Source organism: Saccopteryx leptura, chromosome 5 (assembly GCF_036850995.1).
Source record: "Saccopteryx leptura isolate mSacLep1 chromosome 5, mSacLep1_pri_phased_curated, whole genome shotgun sequence".
NCBI lineage: Eukaryota > Metazoa > Chordata > Mammalia > Chiroptera > Emballonuridae > Saccopteryx > Saccopteryx leptura.
The window spans coordinates 121,018,604-121,042,124 of record NC_089507.1 but is presented as its reverse complement, the minus strand read 5'-3'; the positions used below and the strand labels follow the sequence as shown (position 1 = coordinate 121,042,124).

General features: G+C 39.6%; 1 protein-coding gene across 2 annotated transcripts in view; it reads left to right on the top strand.

The window, feature by feature from the left end:
* The window catches only part of YME1L1 (YME1 like 1 ATPase), an 86,012-nt gene that overhangs the window by 42,370 nt on the left and 20,121 nt on the right, over window positions 1-23,521 (top strand). For both annotated transcript variants that reach the window (XM_066384868.1, XM_066384867.1), the window contains 5 exons: window positions 476-574; window positions 3,558-3,667; window positions 13,814-13,964; window positions 14,346-14,429; window positions 17,135-17,217. In XM_066384868.1, coding sequence (XP_066240965.1) covers window positions 476-574; window positions 3,558-3,667; window positions 13,814-13,964; window positions 14,346-14,429; window positions 17,135-17,217 — 527 coding nt within the window. The remainder of the gene's footprint in view (window positions 1-475; window positions 575-3,557; window positions 3,668-13,813; window positions 13,965-14,345; window positions 14,430-17,134; window positions 17,218-23,521) is intronic.

The following is a 23,521-nucleotide window of genomic DNA, read 5'->3' as shown; positions in this document are numbered from 1 at the left end:
CAGGGGGCGAAGCTCTGCCCACCAGGGGGCGATGCTCTGCCCCTCCGGGACGTTGCTCTGTTGCGACCAGAGCCACTCTAGCGTCTGGGGCAGAGGCCAAGGAGCCATCCCCAGTGCCTGGGCCATCTTTGCTCTAATGGAGCCTCGCTGCAGGAAGGGAAGAGAGAGACAGAGAGGAAGGAGAGGGGGAGGGGAGGAGAAGCAAATGGGCGCTTCTCCTGTGTGCCCTGGCCGGGAATCGAACCGAGGACTTCTGCACTCCAGGCCGACGCTCTACCACTGAGCCAACCGGCCAGGGCCTGGATAAAGAACTATATTTAGATTAGCAGTGCTTTTAGATGTTTATAAAAGTTTGTACAAATACAAGGCAAAACTCATTATTTTGGTTTTTCTAATAACTTGGTAAAATTATATTTTATGTGAACTTTTTTATATTTGGCAATTAAAACATTTACTTTTCCCAATTTCTCTGCAGGTTACATAGATGTATTCAGCACTTTACGTTCCTCTTGCTTGTATAAACAACATTCAGGAACTCTTAAAAGCCTTTGTTCAGATCTTCAGTACTGGCCAGGTATGAAGCTACAACTTTATTTAGTTTGGAAAAATATAGATGTATTTAATATATTCTGATTTGCTTTTCTTAATGATGCTAATGATTGTAAACACTCATTTGTAGCTCACAGTAAAACTTATAGAGTATTTGTTAATGATTAGGTTAGGTATGTCTATGTAAATATGTGGAAAATATAAAGTAGGAGCTGAAGTTAGAATATGAGTGGTAAGTGCCACAATAAATCAGTCTCGGCAGTAGTTTTCCACCTTTTTACACCTGGGGACCGGTGAAAATAGAATTATTTCAGGGACTGCTAAGGTGGAAATCACCCTGAACAGAACTGAATTCGACCAGGATCATTGGGTCTGTAATCTTCATACAAGATCAGGGCAGTTACCTCTTGTGCAGACCACATGAAAGTTCTAGCTAACTGGTGGACCATGTGGTTGAAAAGCCATGGTATAGGGTACTTCCTTACACCTACTTCAAAGTAATTAATTAAGCACATTTTTTTTTACTTTCACTCATTTTCAAAATTCCATTGCAAGACAAAAAAAAAAGAAAAGAAAAATAAGATGTCAGGGCAAGAGAGGGATCTCATCAATGGATCAGAGGTTTGAACTTTAATTAAAGTTATAGGGTAGATGACATCAAATTGATAGCAAAATTAAATATGCCATCTTTTTGAATATTTATTGAATATTATTATATGATAATATTATATCAGGTACTAGTGAGGGTTTAGGTGATAGTAATAAATAAAAAAGACAGGTGCTGCCTTCATCTAACTCAGATTGATATCAGAGGTATATACTATTTCTAGTGGAACTTAGGGAAAACCCCAAAGTTCAAATCAATAATAGTGGGCTATGGGATGGTTAATGTAGTTAACAGTTGAAAGGTGGCTAGAGCCTGACCAGGCAGTGGCGCAGTGGATAGAGCGTTCGACTGGAATGAGGAGGACCCAGGTTCGAGACCCCAAGGTTGCCAGCTTGAGCGCGGGCTCATTTGGTGTGAGCAAAGCTGACCAGTTTGGACCTAAGGTTGCTGGCTGGAGCAAGGAGTTATTCAGTCCGCTGAAGGCCCGCGGTCAAGGCACATATGAGAGAGCAATCAATGAACAACTAAGGTGTCGCAACGAAAAACTGATGATGCTTCTCATCTCTCTTCGTTCCTGTCTGTCTATCCCTCTCTCTGATTCTCTCTGTAAAAAAAAAAAAAAAAAAAAAAAAAAGCTGGCTAGAAGTGGGCCAACTACAGAGCAGATAGAGCTTTTAAATTTTAAATTTTAGGCTACAATTGGCAAAAAAAACACCTACGAGTTAGTGTTTGTAGTGAGAGGAGTTTGTCTCTGAAGGCTCCTGGTTTGAGCATTGATGCCAAAGAGAGACAAGATCAGATTACTTTTGGACTGGAATCATACTGTGCTTGAAGTATTTTGCTCATTCACCATAAGTCTATGTTTTGTAGTCTAAATACATTTTCTACTTTGGTAGTTTTTTTTTTGTTTTGTTTTTTTTGTATTTTTCTGAAGCTGGAAACGGGGAGAGACAGTCAGACAGACTCCCGCATGCGCCCGACCGGGATCCACCCGCACGCCCACCAGGGGGCGACACTCTGCCCACCAGGGGGCGACGCTCTGCCCCTCCGGGGGGTCGCTCTGCCACGACCAGAGCCACTCTAGCACCTGGGGCAGAGGCCAAGGAGCCATCCCCAGCGCCCGGGCCATCTTTGCTCCAATGGAGCCTTGGCTGCGGGAGGGGAAGAGAGAGACAGAGAGGAAGGAGGGGGTGGGGGGTGGAGAAGCAAATGGGCGCTTCTCCTGTGTGCCCTGGCCGGGAATCGAACCCGGGTCCCCCGCACACCAGGCCGATGCTCTACCGCTGAACCAACCGCCCAGGGCCTACTTTGGTAGTTTTGAAGAAAACTATCAGTGGATTAGCAAGACTCTTCCCATAGTTGAGGAGAATTTGTAGCATGAAAGAGAGGTACCAAGTTGAGAAAGGAGAACAATAATCCTATGAAGAACTTGTTGGCCCTGGCCAGTTGGTTTTGTGGTAGAGCATCTGCCCAGAATGTGGAAGTCCTGGGTTTGATTCCTAGTCAGGTAACATAGGAAATGTGACTATCTGCTTCTCCCGACCCCCTTTTCCCTCCCTCACCCTCCCTCCTCCTCCTTTCCTCTTCCTCCATATCTCTCTCTCTCTCTCTCTCTCTCTCTCTCTCTCTCCTTCTCTCTCCCTTTCCTTCTCTTTTCCTCCCTCTCTCTCTTCCTGTCTACCTCTGTCCCTCTCTCTCTCTCTTCCTCTCTCTCCTTCTCCCACAACCATGGCTCAATTGGTTCAAGTGCATCGGTCCTGGGTGCTGAGGAGGGTTCTGTGGAGCCTCCACCTCAGGTGCTAAAAATAGCTTAATTGAGAGCATGGCCCCAGATAGACAGAGCATCAGCACCAGACAGGGATTGCCTGCTGGGTGGATCCCGATCGGGGCGCATGCGGGTGTATGTCTTTCTCCCTTCCTCTCAGTTATATATTAATAAGAAGAAATTGAAAAAAAACACCTGAATATACTGTCTGACCTATTTTGGGAAATGCCCATGATAAAAGTGAAAGAAACCAATTGCAGAAAGTTATATACTATTTTTATAGAAAGAGCTTGTTTTTAAATACATAGAAGTGTAATGGAATTGTTAACTAACACTGGTTACTTACAGGAAGGTAGGAGTGGGGTTTGAGAAATAGGAGACACGGTGACTTTTATCTATACTTACCTTTGGGTTTTCTTTTTAACACTTTAAATTACCAAAAAAAGTAAAGTTAATTATATAGATTCAATTCATATTAATGACAAGTGTGCTGAAGTGTCAGGGAAAGAACTATGTTAGAAAATAAGATGGAAACCTAGGATGTAGCGATATGGTGTCAGCAATGTGAATCTTAGTCAGTATTCTTTTCTTGTAAAAATTTACAATGAGAAGTAATTGTGATACTATTTTATTCAGTTTTCATACAGTCTCGAGGTTTTAAAACGTTAAAATCAAGAACACGACGCCTGCAGTCAACCTCTGAAAGACTAGCAGAAACTCAGTATATAGCACCATCATTTGTGAAGGTAATTAGACCTTTTTTGTTTGTTTGAAAGAGCAATAATTTTCAAGTTATTAAAATGAGAACCTGCAGTATCTTACTGACTTCACCCATTTTTCTATTGATGATAAAGGATGAATAACTTATGTAATCATAACTACGACTCTTCTGAGTGCCATCCTCTCTCCACTGTCCTGTTAGGCATTTCCTTCTCTTTAAGTCTCTACGTGCTTTTGAATACCCTCCACTCAAACTGCTATAAGAGCCTGCTGATAAACTTTCATCTGTCCATGGTCTCTCACCTCCCACATCCATTAATCACGAAGTCTTATTGATCACTAAAATCCTGTTGATCTAGCCTCTTAAATATTTCTTTTTTTTTATAAATAAATTTTTATTAATGTTAATGGGGTGACACCAATAAATCAGGGTACATATATTCAAAGAAAACATGTCCAGATTATCTTGTCATTCAATTATGTTGCATACCCATCACCCAAAGTCAGATTGTCCTCCGTCACCCTCCATCTAGTTTTCTTTGTGCCCCTCCCCCTCCCCCATCCCCTCTCCCTCCTTCCCTCCCACGCCCCCCCTCCCCCCACCCCTGGTAACCACCACACTCTTGTCCATGTCTCTTAGTCTCTTTTTTATGTCCCACCTATGTATGGAATCATGTAGTTCTTGGTTTTTTCTGATTTACTTATTTCACTCCATATAACGTTATCAAGATCCCACCATTTTGTTGTAAATGTTCAGATGTCATCATTTCTTATGGCTGAGTAGTATTCCATAGTGTATATGTGCTACATCTTCTTTATCCAGTCTTCTATTGAAGGGCTTTTTGGTTGTTTCCATGTCTTGGCCACTGTGAACAATGCTGCAATGAACATGGGGCTCCATGTATCTTTACGTATCAGTGTTTCTGAGTTTTGGGGTATATACCCAGTAGAGGGATTGCTGGGTCATAAGGTAGTTCTATTTTCAGTTTTTTGAGTAACCACCATAATTTCTTCCATAATGGTTGTACTACTTTACATTCCCACCAACAGTGAATGAGGGTTCCTTTTTCTCCAAAGCCTCTCCAACATTTGCTATTACCTGTCTTGTTGATAATAGCTAATCTAACACGTATGAGGTGGTATCTCATTGTAGTTTTGATTTGCATTTCTCTAATAACTAATGAAGATGAGCATCTTTTCATATATCTGTTGGCCATTTGTATTTCTTCCTGGGAGAAGTGTCTGTTCATGTCCTCTTCCCATTTTTTTACTGGATTGTTTGTTTGTTTGTTGTTGAGTTTTATGAGTTCTTTGTATATTTTGGATATTAGGCCCTTATCTGAGCTGTTGTTTGAAAATATCATTTCCCATTTAGTTGGCTGTCTGTTTATTTTGTTGTCAGTTTCTCTTGGTGAGCAAAAACATTTTAGTCTGATATAGTCCCATTCATTTATCTTTGCCTTCACTTCTCTTGCCTTTGGAGTCAAATTCATAAAATGCTCTTTAAAACCCAGGTCCATGAGTTTAGTACCTATGTCTTCTTCTATGTACTTTATTGTTTCAGGTCTTATATTTAGGTCTTTGATCCATTTTGCTTTACTTTTAGTACAAGGGGACAAGCTGTAGTTGAGTTTCGTTCTTTTGCATGTGGCTTTCCAGTTTTCCCAGCACCATTTGTTGAAGAGGCTTTCTTTTCTCCATTGTGTGTTGTTGGCCCCTTTATCAAAAATTATTTGACTATATATATGTGGTTTTATTTCTGGACTTTGTATTCTGTTCCATTGGTCTGAGTGTCTGTTTTTCTGCCAATACCATGCTGTTTTGATTGTCATGGCCCTATAATATAGTTTGAAGTCAGGTATTGTAATGCCCGCAGCTTTATTCTTTTTCCTTAGGATTGCTTTGGCTATTGGGGTTTTTTTATAGTTCCATATAAATCTGATGATTTTTTGTTCCATTTCTTTAAAAAATGTCATAGGAATTTTGATGGGAATTGCATTAAATTTATAAAATGCTTTGGGTAATATGGCCATTTTGATTATATTTATTCTTCCTATCCAAGAACAAGGAATATTTTTCCATCTCATTGTATCTTTTTCGATTTCCCTTAACAGTGCTTTGTAGTTTTCGTTATATAGGTCATTTACATTCTTTGTTATGTTTATTCCTAGGTATTTTATTTTTTTTGTTGCAATCATGAAGGCGATTATTTTTTTGAGTTCGTTTTCTAATATTTCATTGTTGGCATATAGAAAGGCTATGGACTTTTGTATATTAATTTTGTATCCTGTGACCTTACTGTATTGGTTTATTGTTTCTAGTAATCTTTTTGTGGAGTCTTTGGGTTTTCGATGTGTAGGATCATATCATCTGCAAAAAGTGATACCTTTACTTCTTCTTTTCCAATATGAATGCCTTTTATTTCTTTCTCTTGTCTGAATGCTCTGACCAAAACTTCTAGTACCACGTTAAATAAGAGTGGAGAGAGTGAGTGGACAACCCTGTCTTGTTCCTGATTTAAGGTGGAAAGTCCTCAGTTTTATGCCATTTAATATGATGTTGGCTGATGGTTTATCATATATGGCCTTTATCATGTTGAGATATTTTCCTTCTATACTCATTTTGTTGAGTGTCTTAAACATAAAGTTGTGTTGTATTTTATCGAATGCCTTTTCTGCATCTATTGATAAGATCATGTAGTTTTTGTTTTTTGTTTTGTTGATATGGTGTATTATGTTAACCGTTTTACGTATTTTGAACCATCCTTGAGATTCTGGGATGAATCCCACTTGATCATGATGTATTATTTTTTTCATATGTTGTTGTATTTGATTTGCCAGTATTTTGTTTAGTATTTTAGCATCTGTATTCATTAGAGATATTGGTCTGTAGTTTTCGTTTTTTGTGCCATCCTTGCCAGGTTTCGGTATGAGGGTTATGTTGGCCTCATAAAATGTATTTGGAAGTATTGCTTCTTCTTCAATTTTTTGGAAGACTTTGACTAGAATAGGAACCAAGTCTTCTTTTAATGTTTGATAGAATTCACTAGTATAAGTATCTGGGCTTGGACTTTTATTTTTGGGGAGGTTTTTAATAGTTTTTTCTATTTCCTCCCTGCTAATTGGTCTTTTTAGGCTTTCTGCATCTTCATGACTCAGTTTAGGAAGGTTGTATTGTTCTAGGAATTTATCCATTTCTTCTAGATTGTTAAATTTGGCCGCATATAAAAAAAATTAGTGGCATATAGTTTTTCGTAGTATTCTACATTAATTCTTTGTATATCTATGATGTCTGTGGTGATTTCTCCTCTCATTTTGGATTTTGTTTATATGAGTCCTTTCTCTTTTTTTTCTTGGTGAGTCTTGCCAAGGATTTGTCAATTTTGTTGATCTTTTCAAAGAACCAGCTCTTTGTTTTATTAATTTTTTCTATAGTTTTTCTGTTCTCTATTTTATTTATTTCTACTCTGATTTTTATTATTTCCTTTCTCGGCTGGTTTTGGGTTGTCTTTGTTCTTCTTTTTTAGTTCCTTAAGGTCTGAAGTTAAGTGGTTCACTTGGGCTCTCTTGTTTGTTCATATAGGCCTGAAGTGATATGAACTTCCCTCTTATTACTGCTTTTGCTGCATCCCAGAGATTCTGATATGTCGTATTTTCATTTTCATTTGTCTGTATATATCTTTTGATCTCTGCGCTTATTTCTTCTTTGACCCATTCATTTTTGAAAAGTATGTTGTTTAGTTTCCACATTTTTGTGGGTTTTTTTCTCTCTTTTTTGCAGTTGAATTCTAGTTTCAAGGCTTTATGATCAGAAAATATGCTTGGTACTATTTCAATTTTTCTGAATTTGCTGATGTTATTTTTGTGGCCCAACATATGGTCAATTCTTGAGAATGTTCCATGTACACTAGAGAAAAATGTATACTCTGTCGCTTTGGGATGAAGTGTCCTGTAGATGTCTATCATATCCAGGTGCTCTAGTGTTTCGTTTAAGGCCAATATATCTTTATTGATTTTCTGTTCGGATGAACGATCTAGAGCCGTCAACAGTGTATTGAGGTCTCTCCAAGTATGATTGTATTTTTGTCAGTTTTTGTTTTTAGGTCAATAAGTAGCTGTCTTATATATTTTGGTGCTCCTTGGTTTGCTGCATATATATTAAGGATTGTTATGTCTTCTTGATTCAGTGTCCTCTTAATCATTATGAGATGACCATTTTTGTCTCTGAGTACTTTTTCTGTCTTGTAGTCAGCATTATTAGATATGAGTATTGCTATACCTGCTTTTTTTGGATGTTGTTTGCTTGGAGTATTGTTTTCCAGCCTTTCACTTTGAATTTGTTTTTATCCTTGTTGCTTAGATGTGTTTCTTGGAGGCAGTGTACAATTGGATTTTCTTTTTTAATCCATTCTGCTACTCTGTGTCTTTTTATTGGTGAGTTTAATCATTTACATTTAGTGTAATTATTGACACTTGTGGGTTCCCTATTGCCATTTTATAAATTGCTTTCTGTTAGTTTTGTATCGTGTTTGATTCTTCTCTTTTGTTTTTGTCATTTGTTTTTGTTTGTCTTTATTCCATACTTCTTTCCTCTGTTGCTACCTTTTTTTTTTCAAGACTTTATTCAATTTTCAAAGAGGAGAGAGAGAGAAGGAAAGAGAGAGAGAGAGAGAGAGAGAAGGGGGAGGAGCATAGAGCATCAACTCCTATATATGCCTTGACCAGGCAAGCCCAGGGTTTTTTTTTTTTTTTTTTTAATTTTTATTTTTATTTTTTTTCATTTTTCTGAAGCTGGAAACGGGGAGAGACAGTCAGACAGACTCCCGCATGCGCCCGACCGGGATCCACCCGGCACGCCCACCATGGGGCGACGCTCTGCCCACCAGGGGGCGATGCTCTGCCCATCCTGGGCGTCGCCATATTGCGACCAGAGCCACTCTAGCGCCTGGGGTAGAGGCCACAGAGCCATCCCCAGCGCCCGGGCCATCTTTGCTCCAATGGAGCCTTGGCTGCGGGAGGGGAAGAGAGAGACAGAGAGGAAAGTGCGGCGGAGGGGTGGAGAAGCAAATGGGCGCTTCTCCTGTGTGCCCTGGCCGGGAATCGAACCCGGGTCCTCCGCACGCTAGGCCGACGCTCTACCGCTGAGCCAACCGGCCAGAAGCCCAGGGTTTTGATCTGGCAACCTCAGTGTTCCAGGTATAGATGCTTTATCGCACTGCGCCACCATGGGTCAGGCCCTGTTGCTACCTTTTTTAAGTCATGTGCTTCTGTGGTGGTTTTTTCAAGGGTGGTTACCATTAAGTAATGAAAAGGGTACCTACCATATTCATTGTAGTACCCTATCTTATGAATGTCTCTGCACTTCACCATCCTTTGCTACTGTTAATCTCCGTCCTCTCTCCTTTTTTTTTGCTTTGTTGTCACTGTTTTAAATATGGATTTATTGTGTTCTTGGTGGAGCTTTTACTTGTTGTTTTGTTTTGTTTTGTTCTTTGAATCTAGTTGGAAAACCCCCTCTAGTATTTCCTGGAGTGGGGGTTTTCTGATGATAAATTCCCTCATTTTTTCTGTATTTGTGAATGTTTTTATTTCTTCTTCGTATTTGAAGGATAGCTTTGATGGGTATAGTATTCTTGGCTGAAAGTTCCTCTCTTTCAGGGCTTTAAATATTGGGGTCCACTCTCTTCTAGCTTGTAGAGTTTCTGCTGATAAATCTGATGATAATCTAATAGCCTTCCTTTATATGTTATATTCTTCTTTTCCCTGGCTGCCTTGAGAGTTTTTTCTTTGTCGTTGGTTTGTGCCAATTTCATTATGATGTGCCTTGGAGTAGGTTTGTTGGGGTTAAGAAAACTCGGTGTTCTGTTTGCTTCTTGAATTTGAGGCTTTAGTTCTTTCCACAGGTTTGGGAAGTTCTCGTCTATTATGTTTGAATATATTTTCCATTCCATTTTCTCTCTCTTCTCCCTCTGATATACCTATTATTCTTATGTTATTCTTTTTGATGGAGTCAGACAATTCCTGTAGGGCTTTCTCATTTTTTAAAATTTTTGAGTCTCTCTCTTCTTCTGTCTGTTGTGCCTGAAGTTGCTTGTCTTCTATATCACTAATCCTACCTTCTATCTGGCCTGTTCTATTAGCTAAGCTTGTTACCTCGTTTTTCAGTTCATGAATTGAGTTTTTCATCTCTGTTTGATTTGTTTTTATAGTTTCAATTTCCTTGGTAATATATCTTTGTGTTCGTTGAGTTGTTTTCTGAGCTCCCTAAATTGCCTTTCAGTGTTTTCTTGTATATCTCTGAGTATTTTTAGGATTTCTATTTTAAATTCTCTGTCATTTAGCTCCAGGGTTTCCAATATATTAAATTTTTTCTCCATAGATTTTTCCACATATATCTGTGCTACTTCTCTATCCTTTATATCCATGATATTCTATTTCCTTTTTCTTAATGGCATCTGAGGGTGGTCTTGTTGATAGCACTAATGAGAATTAATAAAGAATAAAAAGCAAAAAAAAAAATTTTTAAAAAAGGAAAAATATTTGGGAAAAAAAACAACAATAATTTATTATTCCCCCCCCCCTTTTTTTCTTCTCTTCCCCTCCTCTCCCCTCCTCCTTTGGAAAATTTCGTGTTGAACTGTGAATTATATTATGCTAAATGGAACAAAAACTGCCTGTAACGGAGGGCCTGAGTTGGGGGGAAGTGTTCAAGGGGCCAAAAAGGGAAGTAGGGACCCACAAAATGCAAAAAAGGAAAAAAATCTCAATCCAGTATAAAATGATTTGCTTGTAAGTGATGGTCGACTAAGAGATATAATGAGAGGGATAAGAGGGAAACAGGAAAAAGGAAAAAAAAAATTACTATTGTGTTATGTGGAGCAAAAACTAAGTAGAATGGAGATCGTGGGTTGGGAGGAATGCTAAGGAGTTAAAGAGCGAAGTGAAAAGCACCCAAAATGCCACATAACACAAAAGAACTTGAGTCCCAAATTAAATAATTTGTTTGTGATTGAGGATTGAATGAGAGGAAAAGTAAAAGGAGAAAAGAAGAAACTAATAGAGAGGGAGAAATAAGAAAAAGGGGAAAAGGAAAAGAAGATAGAAGAAAAAAAAAACACAGAGAGAGGGAGCTAGTTAAGGGTTTTAGAGTGTAACCCTCATGGAGAGTAAGGAAGAAGAAAAGAAATAAAATGTAACACTTATGGGTAGTGTAGTTCAAGAAGAGGAAAGAATAAGAGGGGCAGAGAATAAAAGGATCAAGGTGGAAGAAATAGAAATAATAATAATAAAGGCAAGAAGATGAAAGAAAAAAATAGTGGAACAAGTTATAAAGTCTGTGGATTTTTCTTGATTTTGAGAGGTTAACTTCTTCCTTTTTCTTTCCCCTCCCTCTTCCTGTTCGGTGACTCTGTACCCCAGGCTCTGCCCCTGTGGCATGCTTAGGTAGGGATTTATAGTTGATGAGACTCTACGGCGATGTCATATATTAGGCTTCAGTCTCGTTGGTAGTCAAGGCTTGTTAGCGTTTGCAGGCTCCGACAATGAGAGAGTCCGTTTTCCCTGAGCCTCTCTCCTAGTCTCTCCTTCCTAAATTAGCAGCCTGATGATCCAGCTGTGAGGCTGCCGCTGCCTCTGCCTGGGGAGTAAGAGGCTCAAAGAGCTGGCAAATCCCCACTCTATCCCCACTCAATGCAGGGCTCTGGGTAAGGCTCTGGCACTCAGAGCCACCAGCGTGATCAGGTGGGGCTTGGAGCCAATTGCTCTCAAGGTGACTTTCTATGAGCCTCCAGGCCTGTTCAGCACACCTAGCACTCTGTGATTCCACTCTCCCCAGGCTTTCTGCACTTTGTAACCTGTTTGGCTGGGAAGAAGATGCCCTAGTTTCTGCCTGTAATACGGGAGGTCTTAACATCTGCCAAGTCCCTCTTTTTAGCGTATATCTCTGAGTATGAAAGCTCTGCCAATCAGAAGTTGCCCCCACCCCTTTAGCAGGAGGCACTAAAAAATATCACACCTCTTGTCTTAGATGGCTGAACTGAGAGAGATCTTGTCAATTAGAGCCGCGTAGGTCAGTTGGGAGGTGAGCAGACTGTGGCTTAAGCTAATTTCAGTGATTGGATCTGCCGATCTGCTCCAGAAAGGACTGCAAGCTGCCTGCTTGCCCCTCCCCCGACACTTGATTGTTAGCTTGAATGGCTGGGTGAGGTGCCCTGCCCGCCTAGAGAAGCTCTGGTGTAGGGAAGTTTGCTTTGGCCATTCCCTGCGTGCCGCTGGCAGCTGCTGCTCGTGGCGCTGGCGCGGTGCACGGGCATTTGCTCACGTGGGCTGATTCACCACAGGCACACTCCTTCCTCAGCTTGAACGAACGCCCGTGTCGCAGCCTAGCTTCCTCCACACCCTTAGGCTCCCCCCCTCAGTTCCAAGTGAAAGCAGCCTTTGCTCAGGTTAGTGAGGAAGGCAGAGTGTTTCTTTGTCTGACTTATTTCCTTCAGGGTTTATTATATATTTAGTCAATTTTTCGCTCTATCCTACCTTCGCCTTCAGTGTGTGGAACTCCCATACGCTCCAAGGATAGATTTTTCTGTCTCTGGTTGATGAACTTGTTGAAATTTTGGGGAGATTTGTCGGTCGTGCTCCTCACGGCACCATTTCTCTGACGTCACCTAAATATTTCTTAAATATCTCTTTTTGTTTCCACTCAGTTCTGTTGTATAGATAAACTAGTAGAGTAATCTAGGCGAGAAATGGTTACAGACACTCATGTAGTCTCCATTGCCTTTAGTTTTTTTACCTTCAGTGCCACCAGACTGCCACCCACCATTCTGTCAATATGTATTACATGTGATTATTATATTCCTCTGCTTTATTGTCACCTGCCGTGCTACACAGTGCATGTTATCATGTCCTCTGCTTATCATTTTTCTGTTCTTATTTTTCAATGTGTCCCCTGACCTCCTTCCTGGCATTTTAAAGTCCTGTCATAAAAGATTGCTTGCAGGTCTTCAGCACTAAAAAAGGACTGTTGTTACGGCTCTGTCAGATTGTCTGTGCTGTTTTTTCCCTGGGGCATAGGTAGTCTCTTCTCTCTTATGCCTTTTTTAACTTCCTTAGGTAGTATTTATACTGCTCACAAAAATTAGGGCATGTTTTAAAATGTATATGAAGTGATAAAAGAAGCATTTGATTTTTTTTTTATTAAACAAGAACATCAGAAAAGCAAACGACAAGTCAAAGTTGTTTGATTATGCAAGTGAGATACAAAACCAACTTTTACTTCATTGGTGAAAATGCACTATACCAGGGGTCCCCAAACTGCGGCCCACGGGCCGCATGCGGCCCCCTGAGGCCATTTATCCGGCCCCCGCCGCACTTCCAGAAGGAGCACTTCTTTCATTGGTGGTCAGTGAGAGGAGCATAGTTCACATTGAAATACTGGTCAGTTTGTTGATTTAAATTTACTTGTTCTTTATTTTAAATATTGTATTTGTTCCCGTTTTGTTTTTTTACTTTAAAATAAGATATGTGCAGTGTGCATAGGGATTTGTTCATAGTTTTTTTTATAGTCCGGCCCTCCAACAGTCTGAGGGACAGTGAACTGGCCCCCTGTGTAAAAAGTTTGGGGACCCCTGCACTATACAAAAGGCCGAAAGCACCGGAATATCTGCACATTCCCTGATCCCCTAATTTTTGTGAGCAGTGTATTTTACCACCATAGCTACTGCTTCTAACGTCAAGTCAAAACTTATGTATTTCTCCCTAATAAACGGAAAGCAATTAGATCATTATTCATTCATCTTTACATCTTCAGAACTTACACAGCGCCAAATATGTGAAATGCACTCAGTAAATATTTAAGATATTAATGAAGATTTCCTGTAGTACCCTGTTAAAGGAGTGTGAACATCAAGCCATTAGAGCCCTAAGTCAACCTGTTTTCAGCAGTGTTCTTATGGAGGGTTTCTTTATGTTTGCTGGTTGATACTAGTATAGATAGGATCCAGTGTTAGTTTCCTATCCATTGACTAAATAATTTATTGTTAAGTTTTAATAAAATTTGTCACATTGACAAAATTAAAAGTTCTGCGAATTTCAATGAATTTTTTTTGTGTGGGTGATCAGATATTTCTGGAAAGTGTTATTCAGTCATTGATGTTGTGCTGTTTGTGTATTTAGGGATTTTTTTTGCGGGACAGGGGATCAGATGTTGAGACTTTGGACAAACTTATGAAAACCAAAAACATACCTGAAGCTCACCAAGATGCATTTAAAACTGGTTTTGCAGAGGGTTTTCTGAAAGCTCAAGCCCTAACACAAAAAACCAATGGTAAGCTAATGTGACATGTTTGAAGATAGTGTCTGAAAAGTCATAGTCCTGCCTTCCTTCCAGTGATTATGAACAACTTCTCTACTAAGTATCCAACTTTCCATTGTTCATATTCTGGTATATTTGTAACTGAAGCTGTGAAGAAATGGAAATATTTGCTGGCATTATCTCTTTCTCAGCTAAGAAACCAAAGTCAAGGCTTCATGAAGTTTTTGGTAACAGGGTGCTGAAAAAAAATCATGGCAATTATGCAAAAGAACACCCAGGTTTCAAAATTCATGTGATGAAATATGATTACCATCAGTAACCTAATGTGTGCATTTTATTGAGCTGTCATTTCTCATTGATTACATTTGATTTAAGGCTTTTTCTTTCCCACAGATTCTCTAAGACGAACTCGTCTGGTTCTCTTTGTTCTGCTGCTGTTTGGAATTTATGGACTCTTAAAAAACCCATTTCTATCTGGTAATGGCTCTTTTTATTTATCTGACTTGTTTAATTAACAGAATCTTTTACATACTCACTTTTTTCCATAGTCTACTTAAGATTCAGAGAAAGAAAACATTTAGGTTTCTACATAGTTCTAGGATGTAAGTCTTGCACTCCTCAGGCAAGACTTCTTAGATTGGGTTAGTTTGAGATTGTCTTTTGATTTAAGTAGAAAAGTTTTAATCTGTTATGATCGTGTACCATGTGCCATGTCAAAGTGCTTGTTATATTCACATTGTTTTGTGAATTGCAAGAACAGTTTCTTCAGGCACTGTACAAATTCAGGTTTTATGCATTTTTAGAAACTAATGTTTCGTGAAAGTTCCAAGGATTGTGTTAGAGTGAAAATATTTTAACTTCTAGTAGAGATTGCGTTCCTAGATTTTTAGAAAGTGATACCTGTCCAGTTATTAAATTTAATAAAACATGTAGCAGAATATTATAATAGTAGTACAAAGTGAAATAGTTGTCTGTTTTAAAGACAAATTCATAAATTAAATTTATTTAACAATTACTTTATATGAAGTTAAATGTGTCCCATGTTTTTTCACTTTGCCGGTCTAAAATGAAGTACTAGTGTGAGGTTTAAGTAGTTTTAATTGCTTTTTCAACTACCATTTAATTTTTACCCTGTATTCTCTATTCCCTGTGTGATTATCTGAGAGAAAAAACTAATTTACAACTAAGAACATTGGTTGACTTGGATTAGGACTTCATCCCAGAACTTGCATGTAGCCCGAGTTTTTTTTTTTTTTTTGACAGAGACAGAGAGAGGGACAGATAGGGACAGTCGGCAGGAAAGTAGGGAGATGAGAAGCATCAGTTCTTCGTTGCATTATTATTCGTTGATTGCTTTCTCATGTGCCTTGACCCGGGGGGGGCTACAGCAGACCAAGTGACGCCTTACTCAAGCCGGCGACCTTGGGGTTTTAAACCTGAATCCTCTGCGTCCCAGTTCGATACTCTGTCCACTGCACCACCACCTAGTCAGGTTAGCCCAAGATATTTTTAAAGTTTTTTTGTGGCATGAACTGGAGATGACATTTCAACACCCAGAAATGGCTTATATGTGTAGATTCACTGTTTCTTATTTCCTTCTGTTTTCAGAAAAGAAACAGATTAGGGATGATAGAGTGATATAGGTGGGTTGGTGGGGCGTTGGCATGAGCTCTGATATTCTTTTCTTTCTTTTTTTTTTTTGTATTTTTCTTAAGTTGGAAACGGGGAGGCAGTCAGACAGACTCCCGCATGTACCCGACCGGGATCCATACGTCATGCCCACCAGGGGGCGATGCTCTGCCCATCTGGGGCATTGCTCTGGGGCATTGCTCTGCGGCAATCAGAGCCATTCTAGCACCTGAGGCAGAGGCCACAGAGCCATCCTCAGTGCCCGGGGCCAACTTTGCTCCAATGGAGCCTTGGCTGTGGGAGGGGAAGAGAGAGACAGAGAGGAAGGAGAGGGGGAGAGGTGGAGAAGCAGATGGGCGCTTCTCCTGTGTGCCCTGGCCGGGAATCAAACCCGGGACTCCCGCACGCCAGGCGATGCTCTACCACTGAGCCAACTGGCCAGGGCCTTCTTTTCTTTCTTAACTGTTGTCTTAGATTAAGTGAAACATTACAGTGTGAAATGCACTGCCTTTGGGTAATTACTCTGTTTTTTATTAGGTCCAAGTGTTTCTGCACCTAAATTATTAAGTCCATCTACAGTATGTAGAACCTTAAAAAAGTAATTTAGTGAGCTAAACTGATTAATGTCTGTTCTAGAATTACTGTTTTAAATCTGTTCTTTAACCTTGTATGTTTTTTATAATTTCTATGTTTTTGATATGTTGTGTTTCTTGTTAACCCTATATTTTTGCCTACTCATTTTTAGCTTTTATATTTCAATCTGTCTTAAAGACAGTATTTTAAACTAATTATGAGAAAATTAGAAATCTGTTTACTCATTTATATATGTCTAGTATGGAAGTTTACCCAAGGATGAGAGGTTTCAGAAAGAATTTTGTTTCCCATTGTTGATCTCAAATATAGTATATATTTTGTTATTCTACCAAACTTTTACTGTCTTTCTTATACTTAATGATGGCATTACTGATATATCATCTAAGGTCCAATAATAACAGTTGTTAGAGGAAAAAGGCTGTTTGAAAAGTGAAAGTGTTAACCTTCACCTTTTCTTTTTCTTTAATGCCAGTGCCAGTTTTGTATGCTAGGTTAAGGTAAAATATTTCAGAGTGTAGATCTCTTACCAACTGTATCAGGATAACGAAGGGTGACTGTTGAAAATGCAAACTCGACAGCGTACTTTTCCTGAATCTCCAAACCTGAATTCTGTGCCATGGCCCAAGAACCAGCAGTAGCACATTGCTCAAATGTGTGTATACACACCGACTCTTGAGAACCATTGGTTTAAGATTTCTGTCATTAGCTAGTACAAGGAGAAGGGGAATATAATTTTTAGTTTTAGTTGGAAAGTACAAAGATGTCTTTTTAATGTGAATCATTTATTCCTTGAATATGGTCTAGAAATCCAGAAGACCTAGTTTCTATTCATCACTCTGAATTAATGTATATGAAGTTAAGTAGTTAACTTTTTCAGACTTTGCTTTTTACCTGTGAAAAAATAAGGTGGATGGAATTTTATGAATTTATCAAATATATAAACATTTCCTTTCTTTTAGTCCGCTTCCGGACAACAACAGGGCTTGATTCTGCAGTAGATCCTGTCCAGATGAAAAATGTCACCTTTGAGCATGTTAAAGGAGTAAGTTAAAAAGTTTACCTTGACCTCTCCAAGCATGGTGAATATTTGATTCTAAAGGTGTGAGTAGTAGGCCCCGGGCCGAGCAGCTAGAGCATCGCCCTGATATGCCATGGTTGTGGTTTCATTCCTGGTTAGGGCACATACAGAAATCAACCAGTGATTGTATAAATAAGTGAAACAACAAACTGATGTTTGTTTCTCTCTCTCTCCCCCTTTCTTCCTTTTCTTCCCTCCCTCTCCTTCTTCCTTCCTTTTTCTCTCTTAAATAAGAAAAAAGTAAAGGTATGAAGAATAGATAAAACACAGTTGATCTCTGCCCACAATTCCTGACACAGAGCTACATTTCTTAGAACTTCCGGGGTGGTACAGAATGTCTTTTGTTCCAGTGAGGCCTCTGTTGGTGGGCTTCTCAATAACTAGGATGGGGGCTGGTTGCCAGAGACCACGCCTTCCTGAGAAGCTTGGACAGGATAGGAGAGAGGGGCTGGAAACGGAGTTAATGATTATACTTACATGAGGAAGCTCCATAAAAACCCTAGTAACTTGGGTTCGGGAAGCTTCCAGGTGAACACATGGTGGGGCTGGGCGAGTAGTGAGTCCAGAGCAGCATGAAAACTCTTATTGATGTCTGTAACTTCAGTATGGAAACATCTGTGTCTCCAGTGAACAGAATGGATGAACGCTATCATAGCCAGTTAATTAAATTACCGGTTTGACAGCTATTTAATAGGGTTTCCTAAGTGCCAATCCCTGTTTTAGGTACTGGGATAGTAGAACTAAAATAAATCTCTGCCCTCGAGGAGTTTTTATTTTAACTGGAAGAAGGATATAGTATATAGAAAATTAAATAGAATGTATTTCCCTTTCTAAAAAATTTTTATTGGTTGATTTTAGAGAGAAACATCGATTTGTTGTTCCATTTATTTATGCATTTATTGATTGATTTCTGTATGTGCCCTGACCAGAGATCAACCCATACCCTTGATGTACTGGGACAACACTGCCAGAGCTACCTGCCCAGGGCTAGAAATTATAATAGAGCATGTTAAGTGATAAAGGGTAATGGTGGAAAATAGAGCAGGGTGTAGAGGATTGGGAATTCTGGGATAAAGTTCACAATTTTATTATTTTTTAAATTACAGTTTACCTTTAATATTATTTTGTATTTGTTTCAGGTGTACTACAGAGTGGTTAGACCATCATATACTTTACAAGTGTTTCCCCTGACATTTGCAGCTCACACCTGGCACCATACAGAGTTATTACAATGTTGTTGACTATATTCCCATATCCTGTATTGTGTATTCCCACGAATATTTTGTAACCATCAATTTGTGCTTCTTAATCCCTTTACCTTTTTTCACTTGGTCCCCCAAACCCTTTCCCCTCTGGTAACCGTCAGTCTGTTCTCTGTACCTATTTGTGTATTTCAGTTATATTTGTTCATTTATTTTGTTTTCTAGATTCCACATATTAAGGGAAATCATATAGTATTTATCGTTCTTTGTCTGACTTATTTCACTTAGCATAATACCCTCTGTGTCCATCCATGCTGTTGCAAATGGTAAGATTTTACTTTTTTTTTTTTTTAGCGACAGAGAAAGGGACAGACAGGCAGGAAGGGAGATGAGAAGCATCAAAATTCTTCATTGTGGCTTGTTAGTTCATTGATTGCTTTTACATATGTGCCTTGACCAGGGGGCTCCAATAGAGGGAGTGACCTCTTGCTCAAGCCAGTGACCTTGGGCTTCAAGCCAGCCACCTTTGGTTTCAAGCCACTGACCATGGGGTTATGTCTATGATACCATGCTCAAGCCAACGACCCTGCGCTCAAGCCTGAGACCTTGGGGTTTTGAACCCGGTTCCTCTGCATCCCAGTCTGACACTATCCATTGCACCTCTGCCTGGTCAGGCGATTTTACTTTTTTTATGGCCGAGAATTATTCCATTGTATATATGTACCACCTTTTTTATCCACTCATGATTTTTTTGGGCTGCTTCCATATTTTGGCTCTTATAATTAATGCAGCAATAAATACAGGGCTGTATGTATTCTTTTGAATTAGTATTTTGAATTTCTTCGGATATACACCCAGAAGTGGAATTGCTAGATTATAAGGCAGATCCATTTTTAACTTTTTCAGGAAACTCCATAATGTTTTCTATTTCATACCAGTTTGCATTGCCACCAACAGTGCACAAGGGTTCCCTTTTCTCCATATTCTTGCCAACCTTGTTGTTGATTTATTGATGATAGCCATTTTTACAGGTGTGAAATGATATCTCATTGTGGTTTTAATTAGTGTTTCTGATTCTTAGTGATGTTGAGAATCTTTTCATATGTCTGTTGGCCATCTCTCTATCCTCTTTGGAGAAGTGTCTATTCAGGTTCTCTCCCCATTTTTTAATTGGTCATTTTTGTTGTTTTGTTTTGATACAGAGTTGTACGAGTTTTTTATAAATTTTGGATTTAACTCTTAATAGGATGTATCATTGGGAAATATGTTCTGTTCAGTAGGTTGTCTTCATTTTGTGGATGGTTTCCTTGGCTGTGTAGAAGCTTTTTAGTTCCATATAGTTCCATGTATTTATTTTTTCTTTTGTTTCCCTTGCCCAAGGAGATATATCAAAAAATACTTCTAAAAGAAGTGGCTGAGATTTTACTGGTTATGTTTTCTTTTAGGTTTTGTGGTTTTAAGTCTTACCATTAAGTCTTTCATCAATTTTGAGTATTATTGTATGTGGTATAAATTTTTGTTCACTTTGAATTTTTTTCATGTACCTGTTCAATTTTCCCAACACTATTTATTGAAAAAGCTATCTTTACCCCATTATATGTTCCAGCCTTCTTTGCCAAATATTATTTGACCAGATAGGTGAGGGTTTATTTCTGGGCTCTATGCCGTTCCATTGATCTATATGTCTGTGTATGCCCTTACCATGCAAATTTTTGTTTAATTTTTAATTTTTTAAAAAAAATTATTGATTTTAGAGAGAGAGGGAGGAATGAGAGAAAGAGACAGAAACATCACTCTGTTCCTGTATGTGCCCTGATTAGGGATCTAACCAGCAACCTCTGTGCTTTGGGATGATGCTCTAACCAACTGAGCTATCTGGCTGGGGTTACCATGCTGTTTTGATTAATATAGCTTTATAATATAGTTTGATATTAGGTCAGATGATACCTCCAATTTTGTTCCTCTTAAGACAGCTGTGCCTTCCTGGCCAGGTAGCTCAGTAAATTAGAGTGTATTCCCAATATGCTAAGGTTGCAAGTTCCATACCTGGTTGGGGCGCATACAGGAATCAACTAATGAAAGCATGAATGGATGGAACAGCAAATCACCGTTTCTCTTTCCCTTCCTCTCTCTCTAAAAATTAACTTAAAATAATTTAGAAATGATTGCTGTGACTGTTCAGGGTCTTTTGTGGTTTTATATAAATTTTTGGAATATTTGTTTCAGATCTCTGAAAATGCCATTGGCATATTGATAGGACCTGTGTTGAATTTATAGATTTCTTTGAGTACTATGTACATTTTTAAATATTAATTCTTCTTATCCATGAGCCTGGTATATACTTCCATTTATTTGTCTTTTCAATTTCTGTCTTTAGTAAGTTATAATTTTCCAAGTACAGGTCTTTTATATCTTTGATTAAATTTATTCCTAGGTAATTTTTTATGCAATTGTAAATGAGATTGTTTTCTTAGTTTTTCTTTCTGATAGTTTATTATTAGTGTATAAAGATGCAACTGATTTCTGAATATTTATTTTTATCCTGCTACTGTACTGAATTTATCAGTTCTAGTAGTTATTTTTGATAGAATTTTTAAGGTTCTCTATATACATTATCGTGTCATTTACAGATTATGTGTTATATTTCTTCCTTTCCCATTTGGATGCCTTTTATTTCTTATTTATATTTAATTGCTGTGGCTTGGACTTCTAGTACTATGTTGAGTAAGATTGGTGAAAGCAGACATCCCTGTCTTGTTTCTGGTCTTAAGGGAAACACTTTCAATTTTTCCGTTGAGTATGATGTAAGTTTTGGGTTTGTCATTTATGGCCATTATTATGCTGAGATGTATTCCTTCTGCTCCCACTTTGGTTAGTGTTTTTGTCATAAATGAGTGCTGGGTTTTGTTAAATGATTTTTTTTCTCTCTTTATTGATATGATCATATGATTTTTATCCTTTATTTTATTTTTAATTAATTAACTTATTTATTTATTGTATTTTTTTTTTTTTTTTGGTATTTTTCTGAAGCTGGAAACTGAGAGACTGTCAGACAGACTCCCGCATGTGCACGACCGGGATCCACCCAGCACGCCCACCAGGGGGCGATGCTCTGCCCCTCCGGGACGTCACTCTGTTGTGACCAGAGCCACTCTAGTGCCTGGGGCAGAGGCCAAGGAGCCATCCCCAGCGCCCAGGCCATCTTTGCTCCAATGGAGCCTCGGCTGCGGGAGGGGAAGAGAGAGACAGAGAGGAAGGAGAGGGGGAGGAGTGGAGAAGCAGATGGGTGCTTCTCCTGTGTGCCCTGGCCGGAAATCGAACCCGGGACTCCTGCACGCCAGGCCGACGCTCTACCACTGAGCCAACCGGCCAGGGCCTATTTATTGTATTTTTTTGAAGTGAGAAGCCGGGGAGAAACAGAGAGACAGACTTCACACGTGCCCAACCAGAATCCACCGGGCATGCCCACTAGGGGGCGATGTTCTGCCCATCTGGGGTGTTGCACCGCTGAAACTGGAGTCATTCTACCACCTGAGGCAGAGGCCATGGAACCATCCTCAGTGCCCAGGCCAACTTTGCTCCAGTGGAGCCCTGGCTGCGAGAGGGGAAGAGAGAGACCGAGAGAGAGAGAGACCGAGAGAGAGAGAGAGAGAGAGAGAGAGACCGAGAGAGAGAGAGAGAGAGAGAGGGAGGAGAGGGGGAAGGTTGGAGAAACAGTTGGAACCATCCTCAGCGCCCAGGCCAACTTTGCTCCAGTGGAGCCCTGGCTGCGAGAGGGGAAGAGAGAGACCGAGAGAGAGAGAGAGAGAGAGAGAGAGAGAGAGAGAGGAGAGGGGGAAGGTTGGAGAAGCAGTTGGGTGCTTTTCTTGTGTGCCCTTGCCAGGAATCAAGGACTTCCACATGCCGGGCTTATTCTCACCCGCTGAGCCAACTGTCCAGGGACAATTTATTCTTAAGATGCAAGATTGGTATAGTATCCACAAGTCAATTAATGTGATATATCACATAAATAAAATAAAGGAAGGCCTGGCCAGTTAGCGCAGCGGTTGAGCATCAGCCTGGCGTGTAGGAGTCCCGGGTTTGATTCCCGGCCAGGGCACACAGGAGAAGCGCCCATCTGCTTCTCCACCCCTTCCCCTCTCCTTCCTCTTTCTCTCTCTCTTCCCCTCCTGCAGCCAAGGCTCCATTGGAGCAAAGATGGCCCAGGCACTGAGGATGGCTCCATGGCCTCTGCCTCAGGTGCTAGAATGGCTCTGGTTGCAGCAGAGCAACGCCCCAGATGGGCCGACCATCTCTCCCTTGTGGGCGTGCCGGGTGGATCTTGGTCCCCGCTTCTCACTTTGGGAAAAATACAAAAAAAAAAAGAATAAATCCCACTTGATCATGGTGTGTACTTTTTTTTATGTATTGGTAGATTTGGTTTGCTAATATTTTGTTAAAGATCAGCATCTATATTGGCTTATAATTTTTTTTGTAGTGTCTATTTTTAGTTTTGTAATTATGCTAATACTGACCTCATAAGAAGGCTGGAGAGTCTTCCCTCTTGAGTTTTATTTATTAATTTATTTTTTAAGTGAGAATATGGGAGATAGACTCCTATACAAATCTTAACCAGGATCACCAGGCAACCCCATCAGGGGCCGATGCTCAAATAGCTGAGCTGTCCTCAGCACCTGGGGCCAAAGCTCAAACCATTTGAGCCACTGGCTGGGAGAACGGAAGAAAGAGCAAAGGGGGAGAGGAAGGGGGAGAAGCTGATGGTTGCTTCTCATGTGTCCTGACCAGGGATTGAACCTGGGATGTCTGCATGCTGGGCTGACTCTCAATCCACTCAGCAAACCGGCCCAGGCTCTTGGTTATGCAATTTTATGAAATCTTAATACTCTTTATAGAAATGTCATTTCCTTGCCTAGAATGTTTGATTATGTCGGGACACTTTTATATATAATTACCATAAAAAATATTAATAAGGGCTTTTATAAATAAACTTCATTCATTGCCTTGATCCCCATAACCCTGTTTTCCTCCATAGATTATATATTCTTCAACTGGAATTCTCTTACCAC